This window comes from Anastrepha obliqua, chromosome 5 (genome assembly GCF_027943255.1).
Source record: "Anastrepha obliqua isolate idAnaObli1 chromosome 5, idAnaObli1_1.0, whole genome shotgun sequence".
Classification (NCBI taxonomy): domain Eukaryota; kingdom Metazoa; phylum Arthropoda; class Insecta; order Diptera; family Tephritidae; genus Anastrepha; species Anastrepha obliqua.
In genome coordinates, this window is record NC_072896.1 from 112208012 (window position 1) to 112223715 (window position 15704).

The following is a 15704-nucleotide window of genomic DNA, read 5'->3' on the forward strand; positions in this document are numbered from 1 at the left end:
CAAGTCACTCGTAGTATACACTTCGTTTGGAGGAATACTTATTTCCTCGACGACGCGCTGAAGGTCAAGCTCAGAGCCTTTCCTTGCACACTCATCCGCTCTTTCATTTCCCTCCACTCCAGAGTGGCCGGGAAGCCAACAAAGTGTGGTGTTGTGTTGTCGGATAAGCGAGAGGCAACTCCTGCATTCTTAAACACATCTTCAGTTGATGCGCGCTGAGGCCAATGCATTGGTCGCTGCTTGACTATCAGTAAAAATGGTAAGGTTGCGGGAGGTAATTCCATTAATCTTACCTTTTTTGCTGCTTTGTTTATAGCGTAGATCTCAGCTTGGAATACGCTACACCGATCTAGGAGTCTAAAGGAGCAATTTAAGAATAACTGTTCCGTGTGCGCTCCCGATCCAATGCAGTGCTCATTGTTCATCTTTGAGCCGTCAGTTTAACTGATTTGATTTGAAGGAATGAGCTGATTTGCTAGCCTAACAGACGTTGTAATAAAGCAAAAACTGAGATTGAGTTGCTGATATACAAAAAAATCAGCGCAGCCACTTTGGCGCGTTGCCGTCTGAAAACCGACTGATTGGAAAACGATTTGTAATCAACTAATCTCACTTTACACATTTTTTTTTTTGTTTTTTTTTTTTATTTCATTCGCATCTCTCTGTCAAAGATCTATCCTCATTGATTTAGATTATATTTTCATAAAAAAAAAAAATACCAGTCTAACGGTTAGACGCGATAGAAGTGAAACCTTCCGTAAAACAACATTATAATATTGCTATAAAGTTCATATTTTATTCATCCTCAATGTTTTCAATTTCAACAAATGATATGAGTGGCTTATGATAGCTAAAATATGATACAAATGCTTTGATTTCGATGTTGTCAACATATCTTTGAAATAACGTGTCAATTGTTGTTTTTTTCTGTCGATATTCACGACACTTTTCTGCATTATTTTTCGGCATAATTGCGGTAAACATTTAAAAATGAAAATATTTACGAATATAAAAATACGGACGCAATACAGCACACGCGGTTGCTATTATGAGCGTCGTAGCGCGTATATTACACAGACGTACTAACATACACACAAACATTCGTAGGACGCTTGGTTTGAATTTTTTATACATATGTACATATGTATGCTATACTATGGCCTACCCTATGTACGTACATACATATTTGTGTTCTGAACTTGCAGCATAACAATGCTTATTAATATACACATATGCATCTACATACAACCGCACACACAGGCCACTCACTTTATTCCTGTAAATGCGTATGTCGTCCAAAGCTAAAATTCTATGCCTAGCGACTACAAGAACAAAATGCATTAATAGGCGCAGGCGTAGTGGCCATCATCCTAGTTGCCATAGCGCTGAACAGTCGCGGCGGCGCCGAACAGTTTCAACTATTGTACTGTGCAACAAAAACTCATCATCAAAAAATTGATTTATAAATTCGAGCTCATAGTTCTAAGAGCAAGTACTTTCATTCATAAAACGAGCCGCCCATATGCTAATTTTCTCGACAATTCGAAAATAGTCAATATTGGAATATTTCGCGTAGAATTATTTGCCAATATACAATTTTTGTCAAGTCGAGTGCCCGCGGCTCCGTAAATATGTTTGCACCCATATATGTATGTAAATATATGTTTCTAAATGCTCGACAACCGCAGCTGCCTGTTCAAGGTTACTGTACATTAGGCCGGGTCGATTTGTGGGAAGGCAAAAAAATCGCCCATTGCTCTGTGAAAATCATATTCTAGGGATCAGAATAAGAAATTTTGCCGAAGGAACCATACCTCTAAAACGATTTCTGATGTCCCCCAATATGGGTCGAACTTTTTAGTTTCTTTTCTATAACTCACATTCATTCATTTACATATGTTCTGACTAAATAAATTTCTTAAGAGAAAAAATAGATAATATTATAAATAAATAGAAATAAAGAAAAAACATAGCCATTTAGCTGATTTTTTCATGTAAAGGCCAAAAATGGTGATATTTTGAAATTGGGGGACATCAGAATTCGTTTTAGAGGTATGGTTCCTTCGGCAAAGTTTCTTATTTTGATCCCTAGAATACGATTTTCATAGAGCAATGAGCGATTTTTAAATCGACCGCCCTACTGTACATGCAATGCTGTGCCTATGAATGCGCGCTGGATTTCTTGAGAAATTGTACCGTATGCTTTGCTGTGGCAAGGCACATATGTACATACACACAACATATATACATATATCCGCCTATATACATACATATATAAATTCACAAATTTAAATTTGCTTATGCCATCCTTCTGTGTGCCTGGTAATGAAGCATTTTCTATACATACATATATATACGTATATCTTTTTTCTTCTTCTTTTTGGTGTCGCTTTTTCGTTTCACTTTTTCTCAAATCACTCCCAACGATTCTAAAGAAGTTTTCACTTCAAAAAGTAGTGTGTTTATAATTTTGCAACGGGGTGTTTACGAGAAGAAATCGTAGCGGCACAAATGAATAGCGGTTAGGGCGAATATATTCTCCCATCTAAGACGTTTTCATGCGAAAATAATCCTGCTCAAATTTAGAACTTAATTCCCACATAATTTCGCACTTATACATTCACATTTTACACATACCTTACATTCGACAGCGGTCCAAAATTCTCCTCCGTAAACGTATCTGACGTCGAGCCACGCAGCGAATCCCAGCGATCAATTTTCTTCACTTGCTGTAGTGGTAGCTTAATTAAATCTTGGCGTGAGCTTGCTTTCATGAAGGATTTCGATGAGCTGACACCGATACTGCAAAGATGAAGAAGAAAAAACGAAATAAAAGAAGAGTTGTTAAAATTGTGTTGCAATGAGAAATTGGTTTATTTAAACCAAAAATTTTGTATTTGTTTGCTGCAAGCTAAGGAATAGTCCAAGTAAATAGAAGTGGAAAATTTCGACCCACAAAAGCGCCATACTATAAGCACTAAGAGCGCATTGAATTGTCAAGAGCAAAGTTGGAGCATTAAAGCACATGACATCATATCTTAATGGCGAACAAAAGAAGACTTACGCCAGCTGGGCGCTATTGTTGAAAGTAAAACGTTAAGGCGCAAAGGAACGCGCTGACAGCACCATACAGAATTTTTTTTAATAACAATTTTTTTAAGCTGCGAATCAAAATGGGAGCACTGAAATAAATGCAGATAAAAAATAAGTAAAATTTGGTGTAAAATACGAAATGAATATAAATAAGTAAATTTTTTTTTATTTTTATTTATTTATTAGAAATATAATTATAAATAACTATATTACATTACGAAAGGCACTAGTAGCTAGGACTATCGGCCTGAAATAGTACTAAGAGATTTTTTACTTATTTATAAAAAAAATATTAGAATAAAAATTATTATGTGTAGGAAATTAATAAACAAAATTATAAAAGATAAACTAGTCCAATTTGATATATAAAATTATAAATTTTCGACATATTTTCTAGAGAAATCTCTTTCAGTAACTCGGAAGGTTTGCTGCCGTTAAAGATATTGTTTCTGCCATTGTTATACTTGGTGCAGTGGACAGTTACATGCTGAGCAAATCGGGGCAGGCATTCCTTTTAGAAGGTGTTGGTGAGTAATATTTGTGTGTCCTAACCGGAGTCGGGTAAAGATTTTTGTCTGCTGCAGTGTCGCTCCAGTTGGAATAATTGCTTTTAGTCGTTCTGGATTTATGGATTTGTAGCTGTGTTGGTATGTAAGCCATTTCTCCCTAAATAAGTAAATTATTATATTACTCCCGTCCCACTGAGGAAACGGGCAATATTTGTATGACAAACGGATATTTTTAAAATTTTGTGAAAATAACGATAAATCGGTACATCTATTACCAGTGGCCCCAGGTATGCTGATAATGGAAATGAGTGCACATAAGAATAAATAACGCGGCTTAGTAGGTATTGGATGTGCAAGTGCGAGTAAGCTAGGTAGGTAGGTATATTGGTTGTCCTTTGACACACCTAGGCCTGCTGTAGGGGCTGTCCCCTCTCCTCACTCTACATCGTCCTCATTGAACCAACCTGTGGGTTTGATATAGCTAACAAGACTTGTTTTTTTTATATTGGCTACTTCTGCTAAGTTATTCAGGGAGCTTTTTCCTAAAATATTGAACCTTCTTCTACCCGCATAGAAAGTGTTCTTTAGTCTCTTCTTCAATGTTGTTACAGCTTCTGCAATAGTCGTTAAAGGGTGCTCCCAGTCTACTGGCAAGCCTGCCAATCAGACAATGCCCTGTTAGGACTCCGAGAAGATTTCTCATATTTTTCCTGTTTAGTTTCAACAGTCGGTTTGTGCGGCCCATGTTCCATTCCGGCTACTAGTTGCACAGGTCAGGGACTGAGACCATAGCCTGTTGGCAGCAGTGATAGTGTGTTTATCTATCAGCATCTTGCACGTTGCTTAATGTGTAGGTATGTTCGCTTTGTCTGGTTGGATCGGTAATGTGGTACCCAATCTCGCCTGTTCATCTGCTTTGCAGTTGCCTTCTATGTATCTATGACCCGGCAGCCAGAGCAGGTTTATTACAAAGTACTGTGATAGTTCTGTCAAAACGTCGATACATTCTTTTACTGTTTTCGAGTTCATATTAGGCGATTTTAAGCTTTCAGGGCCGATTGACTATCTGAATATATGTTTGTATCTCTTGTTGTGAGGACACTTTTATTTAGGGCTAGCAGCCCTTCTCTGATAGCCAATATTTCAGCCTGAAATACGCTGCAGTGATCCGGTAACCGGAATGAGATGTTGGCATTCATTCCTTCAGAATGAAGGCCTCCGCCTACTTGATCATTTAGGTTGATCATGGTCCAACATCAGTATAGACGCTGATTCCGCTTTTATTGTCCATTACCCTATTGTCCCAATCTTCTCTCGTGGGGAAAGTTGTGGTAAAGGATGTGTTTAAATGCAACTCCACTGAGCTGCAAAAGTCTGTCGTTTGATGTAGGAAGGGGTATTCGTCTAATATTCTTGCCTGACCTCTTCTGTTAGTGGCTAAGTTGGAAGATTCTTTTAACCTAAGTGCCGATTTCGCCGCCAGCTGTTTGCTGTAGGCATCAATCGGGTAAAGTTTACTCAAGCGAGTAAAGTTTAAAGGGCTTTCAACACAGGTCATTGGTACTCCTAGTATTAAAGTGCATCGGATGATGTGGCATCTTGTGTCTTCATGATCAAGCATCATCATGAGATTTTCTGTAGGTATTTGAATACCTTACAGAAATAAATATATATGCAAGGGTATTTTCAAATGAAAAACTATAAAGAAGCAGGAGAAATGTTCAACCAATAATTTTGATATATATTTAGAAAAAATTGGAACAAAAAATTATACAACAAAAATTCAACTTGACTAAACTTATTAAATTAAAAAAATAAGTATAAGTGCATTGGCCTTTCTTTACACTTTATTTCAATGTTTCTATAACTTTCGATTTGCTAATAATTAATACGTTTTTCATTTGGAGAAAAGACATCATTTATGAGTTTAGGCATAGAGTCTGCCACTCTTCCACTAAAGCACCTTTCAGGTCGTTGAATGCCTCAAACTGCCCACAATTTTTATAAATACGGGCCGACAATATTCCCCAGAGGTCCTCATTTGGATTTAAATCGGAACTTAGTGCTAGTCAATCCAGAACTGACAATTTTCTTGACGATAGGAAGACCTTAGTTAAACGAGCCGTATGCATTGAGGCGTTGTCTTTCTAGAACACCCAGTCGTCTCCGTATATGTTTCCTGCAAACTCAATGAGAACATCCTCTAATATTTACACCTAGAATTCTGCATTGGTTCTTGTCGGAATAAAACAAATTGGAGACTTTCCACCATCTCCGAAAGCGGCCCAAATCATCAAAGACCCGCCACCGTGGTTCTGCTTATGGCGTGGTTGCCTAAGGTCCCGTCAATATTTCTGGCAACCATCTGGACCATCTAAGTTGAACTTTTTTCCGTCCGAAAATACAACGTTTCGGAATTCGTTAGTCCGAATTTTATATTTTCCGGCAAATGCTAAACGAGCCTTAATGTGACGTGCTAATAGTCTTGGTACCGGCTCTCGCCAACAATATTTAAGTATTCCGTCCTCGACCAAAATTTGATGTATTCATCAATCGGTGACCTTAAGACTAAAATGATGTTTGATTTCTTTGCAAGACATTTCTTTTTGAGCAGCCAGACGACGAATTGCTCGCTTGCATCTGCTGTCGATGTTAGTTGGCCTGCCGTTTCATTTGAGTTGACCATATGTTTCTGGATTTTTAAGAAAGTTGCTGATGGTATTCCTATGCCGATTTACTCTAGCAGCAATTTCACGAATGCTTTTGCCACTTTCGCCTAGCCCTTTAATCAGACCACGCCCTTCAGCGGATAAATGTCTTCCCCGTGGCATTCTACAGATTAACCCATCAATAATTCAATTATTCTTTTTTCAAAAAAAAGAATCTATTTTACTTACATTTTTATTTATGAAACCAATGCAAATAACACACATTTTTTGGATAGCTTGCTCTCTAAAAAAATTAGAAAAAAGTGGTTCGCCAAAAATGCTTAACAAAAAATGTAAAATTTTGTTTTAATTTTTTTTTTTTTTCAATTATGTTTGTATTTTTTAAAGAATTAATAAAAAAATTGTACTAAATTTTTAATAAAAAAAAACTTTTTAGAAAAATTCAAAAAAGAATGCTTAAAACTCTAAACCAAAATAATAAAATTTTTGGAACCAAAATTATAGAAATATTGGAACCAAATTTATAAAAAAAGTTACATAATAAAAAGTTTTATAATACAAAGTTTTAATAAAAAAAGTTTTGTAATTTTGAGATTTATTATAAATTATAAAATTCTTAAAAACAAATTTAATACAATAATATTTATTTATTATAAAATTATAAAATATTGGAAACAAAATGTGGAATCAAATTTTGTAGTTTTGAGATATATTTTACTCAAGCCAATAAACCCATTTTTTTTAAAACTGGCGTGTACGTTCAAAATATTTGAATCACTCGACATGGAATCACACGTTTTTGATTTCATCTGAAAGCAAACGCAACGAAAAGTCATCGCGTACTGTGTGACTTACCTGTATGGAGAATATGCTCCAACACTTTCAGCTTGTAAATTTTGCTTTAGACGATTTAAAATAGGCGATTTTTGTACAAGCGATAAAGAGTGAGAAGTTACTCGACAAGCAATTAAATTGCGTCTACAGACCTAAAAATGGCCGGAATAGGCAGTCGGACACAAATCATAATTTTCCATCACAAGAATTTTTGGCCACATGTTTTGCAATTCGTAAAAGGCGTACTTGAAAAATAAAGAACCACCATAGCGACTAGATATTGCTCATTGTTTTGACTACCACTTGCTTCCATCAATGCAGAATCCCTTTGTTCCAAATACGTTTGGTATGAGAAATTGCGTCGTTACATTTTTGGTATCGAAATATGAGCAATTTCAAACATAGAAAAAAGTTTTAACTTCCGAAGAAAAATACTTTGAATTTATTGAAATGTATCGTACCATTTTTTTAAATCAAAACATCAAAATCAGCAAAAAATCTTCTAAAATATATGTGCGAGTTCAATAAAAAACTTTTCAGCTAAGGCTCCGAGATGTAATCAGGCGCTGTTGCACTGTGGAGCTAGGTCCTTACTGGGAGAATGCAATTAAAAGAGATTTAAATATCACAATAATACAATGGAACATGCACGGTTTTTACAATAACTTCACTGAGCTGGAGACCTTCATAAAAGAACAATCGCCTGACGTTATATCTATCCAAGAAACCCATCTAGCTGCTGGAAAGTCAGCTGCGGTACCTACTCAATACAAAGGTTTTTTCTTTAACCTACCACAAAACAATTCGAACAAACAAGGCATCGCGGTTTTAGTAAAGAAGTCCATTCCCCACAGAGAACTTCACATTCAGTCCAACATCGCAACAATTGCAATAGAAATTACACTAAGTTTCAAATTCACTATTGTCTCTATATACATACCACCACTACAAAATATATCATGCAATGAACTCAGGCAATTCATAAGCTCAGTCTCAACCCCGGTTATAATCGCTGGAGATTTTAATGCTTGGAGCCCTCTTTGGGGATCCGAAAACACAAACACCAGAGGCGCTATTATAGAGGACCTAATTCTCTCAGAGAATCTTACCATACTAAACGACAATAGCCCAACACACTTTTCTACACATAAAACTTTCACAACCGTTGACTTAACAATCTGTTCATCCAACATTGCACCACAACTTACAACCATCACCCTATCTGATCTGCATGGCAGCGATCACTATCCCATCGTCACTGAGCTCCGTACTCAATCGGCATACAAAGTACCTCCCAAACCTAAGTTTCTAACAAACAAAGCTAACTGGGAAATGTTTCAACAAGTGACATCTAATCTTTGTTCTTACTACCCATATTCTGACAACATAAATAAAGAAGCTGCGGTGATAACTAAAATAATTCGGACGTCTGCACATTTTTCCATACCACAATCTACGAACAAAATCTTTTCAAAATCGGTACCCTACTGGTCAACCGAACTATCTCAGCTGAGAAAAGAGAAACAACTTTACTGGTCTGAATATAAACGTTTTAGAACATACATCAATTTGATTCGCTATAAAAAAGCAAATGCAATTTTTCGCAAAAAGTGCAAACAAGCTAAAAGAGACTGTCTGCAAAAATTCTCGGAGTCCATTAATCATAAAACTAATCCGAAGAAAGCCTGGCTCGATATTAAAAGACTATCTGGCTCTTATACCCAAACTCCGGGAATCTCTCTAAGCAACTCAAATGGTCCCATAACTGACCCAAAAGAAATAGCCAACCACTTTGCTTCATTTTGGTCCGATAGTTCTCATGACTCTAATTTTCACGAAACATTCGTAACTACCAAAAACCAATACTTAAGTAGCAACGATAACACCGGTTGCACCTTTTCCCAATACCTAGACTCCAAGATAGAACATATAGAATTCGAATCCACCCTCTCTTCTCTGTCGGGCAAGACCCCTGGAGCCGATCGTATATCATATCCCATGTTACATCATCTTCCTCTCTGTCTGAAGATCAGACTTTTAAGACTCTATAATAATATCTTAAACCAGGGAATTTACCCCCAGGCGTGGAAAAATGCAGTAATTATCCCCATCCCTAAACCAAATGCTACTCCAACAGAGGTCAGTGGGTTCAGACCGATATCGCTACTTAGCTGTCTGGGAAAACTCTTTGAAAAGATTATATCAATGCGTATCTCCTGGCATGCCACAAAATTTAACTTAATAAGTCCACGACAAGTAGGCTTTAAGGCAGGGCAGGGCACAATCGATGCTCTTCTCTTTTTTGAAAACAACGCATCTACTACTCTTTCCAACAGAAATCACCTGTCAGCCCTTAGTATCGACTTCGAAAGAGACTTCGACCGCGTTGGAGTTCACGTTGTGCTTCGTCAGTTTCAAAATTGGAATCTAGGCGTTAAGTTACTTAACCTGATTAAAGATTTTCTCACCAACCGCAAACTTGTTGCAAACGTTAACAACGCCTACTCTAATTACCATCCTTTGTATAATGGTATAGCTCAAGGGTCTCCACTGTCTGTTATCCTCATGGCAGCCTTCAATGAAGTCAGTATTATAATTAACAAGTACAAAAATGTTTCTCACATTTGCTACGCAGATGATTTATTATTGTTTTCTAAAGTTAATGACTTAAATGCTGTAAAGAAAGACTTCTTAGATATACTCTCAGACATAGCTCGTTGGGGCGAAATCTCAGGCGCTAAAATCTCTATTAAGAAATGTAAAAACTTCCATATTTGTCGCAAACATAAATGTAATTATTTTAATTTAGTTCATAACGATATTCCAATTGTCAATACAACTAGTCTTAAGTTTTTGGGTATAATTTTTGACAAAAAGCTAACATTTAAAGAACATTGTTTAGACTTACGAAAGCAACTGGCTGTCAGACTAAGTATAGTTAAATATTTATCATCAAAACACTGTTTAATTAACCAATCTACTCTTATAAATGTAACCAAAGCTCTTTTACTGTCCAAAATTGATTTTGGTCTCCCGATATATGGCAATTGTGCGAGAAGCAACATTAAACTTCTGTATTCCCCATATCATACGGCCGTTAGCAGGAGCATACGCGCGTTTCCAAAATCTCCGATAAAATTCGTATTAGTTGAAGCTGGATTACCGTCAATAGAAGAAAGATTTGATGCATGTCTCATGAAACTCATTCCAAAGTTATTTCTGTGTAACAACATCACTTTATATGAAACAGTGTTAACCGAACTTCAGCGGAAAAAAACGCCAAAACGGAAATCAACAATTGGACTCATCATCGACTTGGCTAAAGAACTTGGCATATACTCACCAGTAATCTCAGAAAAAGAAGACTTCCCGCCCTGGCACATAAACAAATCTTTTTTCATCTTGGAACTAGAAAAATTCAATAAAAGTGGCACTAGCCCAATAACCTATCAACGCTTATTTTCAGAGCTCACTAACCCTCTACTTGGTGAATGGAACATGATATTTTCTGATGGATCAAAAACTGAGACAAGTACATCCTTCGCAGTCGTGGATTCTTCGGGGAACACTGTCTCAGCAGGCATCCTTCCCCATTTTGCGTCTGTTTACACAGCTGAAGCCACAGCAATCCTGAATGGGCTAATCTCTGTTGAAAACTCAAATCATAAAACAATTATATGCACAGACAGCAGATCAACAATAGCGTCAATACTTAATATAAGAAATAAAACGTATGTTATTTCCCAAATTCGCAACAAACTGATCGGCAATAACAACAACATAAAATTAATGTGGGTACCAGGCCACGCAGGCATTAAAGGGAATGAAATAGCGGACGAACGAGCTAAATTGGCCACCATGGAACCGCTCAAAACATTTAACAAGTTTTCGAAAAAAGACTTTAATAAATATGTAGTCAATCACCTGTTTCAAAAACAATTGGTTACATGGGGATCTACACAGCACCAATACACTACATTTAACCCAAACAGGCTAAAACCCGAGTATCCATCTTACTGCCGTTGCAATGATGTCAAAATGTTTGTTCGGCTACGGCTTGGGCACACGATTGCAAGCCACTCATATATATTCAACAGAACTAACCGACCAAACTGCCAGCACTGCCCTACATCACCACTAACATCAATTCATCTTCTCGACAACTGCACACAATTTTCCACAGTAAGGAGCAATATTTTTGGGGACCAAATCCCATCATCACTATTAAAAAATATATGCTACGAAAATATTATAAAAATGTCAGATTACTTAGCACGGACCGATTTAAAGAAACTTATTTAACTAATTTACCATGACTTTACCTAGCTTGCCTGTAATTAATTCATAATTCTTTTTATAACAAACCAGAGAGCCGAAGGTCCTGGCAGCCAGTGCTCCTATTCTCGTGTTAAAATAATTATATTATTATACCACGTTTGTAAATAAATAAATAAATAAATAAATATCACATACACTAAGGGCAATCTGAGAATACTTATTGGCATTCTTGCCGGTCACTGTAGACTGCGCAGCCATCCGCAAAAGCTCGACATATCATCCACATCTCTATTCTATTAATGCTTCAATGGAATTATGCAGAAAATGGAATATTAAAACTAGCGTTGATGAATACAAAAGCAAGTTTCTTAATTTAAATAACAAGAATTGTGTTTACAATGATTCTAGTCTATTATGTTGCATCATTTGATAACTCGGGCTTGGATAAGGAAAGGATCTCTTTATGCCATAGACTACCATTTGAAGAACGCCAAATTTCCCTCATGTCCATTTCTTATCTACTCAAAAACTTAAGGTAAATTCTCGTAGAGGCTGAGTCAGTAAGGTAATTAATTATCTAATCAATATTATGAGCCAGAGCTTAAAACAATCTCCAACTGGTACTCATATAGATTCAAAGTTAGTTTTAGTTGACCTTCTAAAACCCAGCATCGAGTTGAGACTGATTCTCAGTTAATTTGAAGTTTAAATTATTTATTTTTCGACCTCAAGAAAACTGACTAAAATTTATATATAAGCCTTATAGCCTTTGCATCAGGACACCTGAAAATCTTGTGGTAACCATTCCTACTTACTAAAGTGTGATCAGATTGGAAGTACTTTTTCTAATAAGGTGTTTTCCACAGATCACGCGTGACTACTGCCAAACTAAATACATAATTTTTTTTAGTATTCATGGAAATCATTTATAATGGAAAGACTTACGCCTCAACAACGTTTTGAAATCGTACAATTTTATTACTAAACTCAACGCTCTACGAATCGCCCGCTCAGGCCAACTTATGGCGATCAGCGATGAGGCCAATTTTTGGCTTAATGGCTACATTAATAAGCAAAATTGCCGTATTTGGACTGAACAGAAACTGGAAGTCAGTCAAGTAGAGCCATTACATCCATTGAAAACAACCATTTGGTGAGGCTTATGTGCTGGAGGAATCATCGGCCTTCTAAAAACGGTCCTTCATATTTCTTGAAAGACGAGGCTGGACGCCATCGCGACATGTTAACCGTGATCTCCACAACATGGTTCAGACTAGACGGCGCTACTTACCGGATAGCCATAAAGCCTGTGAAACAATGGATTTACTGTGTTGTTGTTTCGGTAAGTAATTTATCTCTCTTCTCAGACCAGTGGATTGGCCACCAAGATCGTGTGATATTACAACTTTGAACTTTTATTTGTGGGGGTATGTAAAGCCTAATCCACTAAGTACGATAAAGTAAGTAAATTTATTTACGAGATACCGACCGAAGTCCTCCAGCGAGTCATTCAAAATTGGTGTTTACGGATAACCGAATTACGGCGCCATCATTTGAAAGGAACTATCTTTAAAAATAAATGTTATGAATGGTTCTACAAAAAAATTATAAAGATTGCCAATTCAATTTGAATTTTCGTTGTTTTATTTCAATTTAAAACTCAATGCCTCTAAATTGATCACCCTTCACTAGGTGCAAATGTACAACGTCTCCTCTTCAATTTCTAAGAATCGTTAATAAAAAATAAAGAAAATCTATTAAAGTGTTAGCTGACTGCCTTTATTGACATCTGTTTTGGATTTCTGGTGAGGACCCCTCGGATAAACTTCAGTTTTGCATTCTCTCCATGTAAAATAAGTGCCGACACCATTAAGCACTACTTTGCTGGTTGTAAATACACGCACGGGGATCAATATGAAAATGAGGTCCGAGTGTATGAGGTAGCTGATTAAGTTTATGGCTCTGACAGATTATACAACAATTTAATTATGACCACTTGAAAACTTTAAAGTTGAGTGTCTTGCTTCTGTAGTACACAACGCACAAGCATACGGCTACGATCTAACTGGCTTGACTCTTCATGCTGATATTTTTGGTATTCCATAGGCACAAATATATGGTAACAAAGAGTGTGTAGACCATTTCCTTTTCTGGTCAGGTAAGAAATATGAAATAAACACAAACAACATGTAATAAATACCGCACCTTTAGCTGGAAAATCTTCATTCACAAAAGCACTCCGCCGCCACTCAAAACAAAGCCAAAAAAACAACCAACACAACAACCCACTCAAGTGTCATTATGGGAGAAGTGCTCTCAAGTAAGTATGTAGTGGCAACTGAGGCACATATTTTTCCGCTCGACTCATGCACTAATCCATTGTGGAATTTAAAATGTGACAACTGGCGTGAGTGGATTGGAGGGTACTTTGTAAAGGAAAATAAGGAGGCCAATCTATCAGAGTTTAGGAGTAGAAGGAGGTCTTCTTACTGGTTGCAAAAAAGCCGTGAACAATGGCAGATACTTACATACATGCATACTCGTAGGTACATATGTGGGTGTGCATGCACATTTATCTCAGTAACTCAGTGAAGGGAGGCAGTTCGGGCAGCACGAGATAGAAAAGAAAACAAAGGGCAATAACAAAGCGCGGCAGACAGAGTAGTAAGTATTGTCGAGTATGTTTATATGTAAGTATAAAACAAAAGCAAAATATATATGGCACAACAAAATCCGACTAAAAATAATAACTCTGGAAAACAATAACCGAAGCAGCAGAATCCACAAGCTTTGTGAAACCCTGCTAAGCATTGACGTGCGGACGTTTTTGAAGTGTAATTAGAGAAAAATGGAAAACGGAAAGCAGGTGGTGGCGCTTCTGCAGCGGGATGTGTCTGCGAGTTGCCATTGCCTTGCTTGCCGACAGTGGGTGATCCATAAACCAGTTTTAGATCTAAATTTTTGTTTATTATAAAATGTTTATTGTCATTTGATTTATTTTAAGTAATAATTTTTGTATTATGAAACTTTAGGGGCGCTTATGAAACACTATTTCTTAGGCAGCATTCAACTGGCACAATTGGATAATATAATTTTGGGTTGGAGTACCCTTGAGTTAGGTGAAAAGATGGGACTGGGATTCTTGCTCTGGGATTCTTGCTCTCAATAGATTAAAGTGTGATTTTTTAAGTGGTGGTGTGAGCATTTAAATGTCAATAGAACGAGGCTGTTTCTAAGAAAAATGGTGCATTTGCAATTATTCTCATTGTTTTTGACTGCTATTTTCAGCGTGTGCTGAAGTACTGCACAACGACATTTCGTAAGTGCAGAAAGGCTTGTTAAGTACAGAAGTAGTTTTTGTTTCGTTGGCAATTGCTGGTCTTAGTTAATAAACTGTAGTAGAATGTCTAAATATGTCAAGTGATGCAAGTATTTCGGCCACTGTCGTCAATTCTTCTAAAAATTCGTATTTAGTAATAAATTGGAAAAAATTAAAAAAGTATTTAGTAATTTTGAGATTTGTTCTATGTTCTATTCTATTCGCTTCGTTTTAACATTTCAAAATTTTATATTTTTATTTTTTTGTTTTTGTTTGTTTAGAATGAAATATTAAAAAAAAAATTCGGAAAGAAAACTGTTTAATTTTTTAAACCAATAATTTTGTAAAAACAAATTTTTGAAATATTCTTCTAAAAATTCATCTATTTTGTAGGCTTAAGTATAGTGAAAAGTCAATTAAAAAATTTTAAGTAAACTTTAGTAATTTTGAGATTTGTTCTATGTTGATATTTTGGCTTAATTGAATATTTCCAAAAATTTTATTTTTTTTACTTTTTTAGAATAGGGTATTTAAAAAAAATTCTTCTAAAAATTGTTTATTTTGTAGGCTTGAGTATAATGAAAAGTAAACTGAAAAATATTAAAAGGAATTCAGAAATTTTGAGATTTACTCTATGTTGAAAATTTCACTTCATTTGAACAATTGAAACATTTTTTTTTAAGAATAAAATATTTTTGTAAAAAAAATTGAAAAGCAAAATTTGGAAAAAAATTGAAAAAAAACAAAATTTTAGTTTTTTTAAAACATTTTTTGTAAAAAAATCTTTGGCATAATTCTTCGATAAATTCGATTATTCTGTAGCCTTGAGTATAAGGAAAAGTAAACTGAAAAAAAAAATTAAAAAGAATTCAGTAATTTTGAGATTTTTTTATGTTCAACTTTTCGCTTCAGTTTAACAGTTCAAACATTTTTTTCTAGAATAAAATATTTTTCTAAAAACAAAATGGAAAAAAATTGAACAAAAACAAATTAAATTTTTTA

At 35.8% G+C, this 15704-nt stretch overlaps 1 protein-coding gene across 1 annotated transcript in view; it reads right to left on the reverse strand.

Annotated features, from left to right (window-relative positions):
* The window catches only part of LOC129247071 (nitric oxide synthase-like), a 256053-nt gene that overhangs the window by 16733 nt on the left and 223616 nt on the right, over nucleotides 1–15704 (reverse strand). The window contains exon 14 of the mRNA XM_054885967.1: nucleotides 2638–2802. Within this exon, the coding sequence (XP_054741942.1) occupies nucleotides 2638–2802 (165 nt within the window). The remainder of the gene's footprint in view (nucleotides 1–2637; nucleotides 2803–15704) is intronic.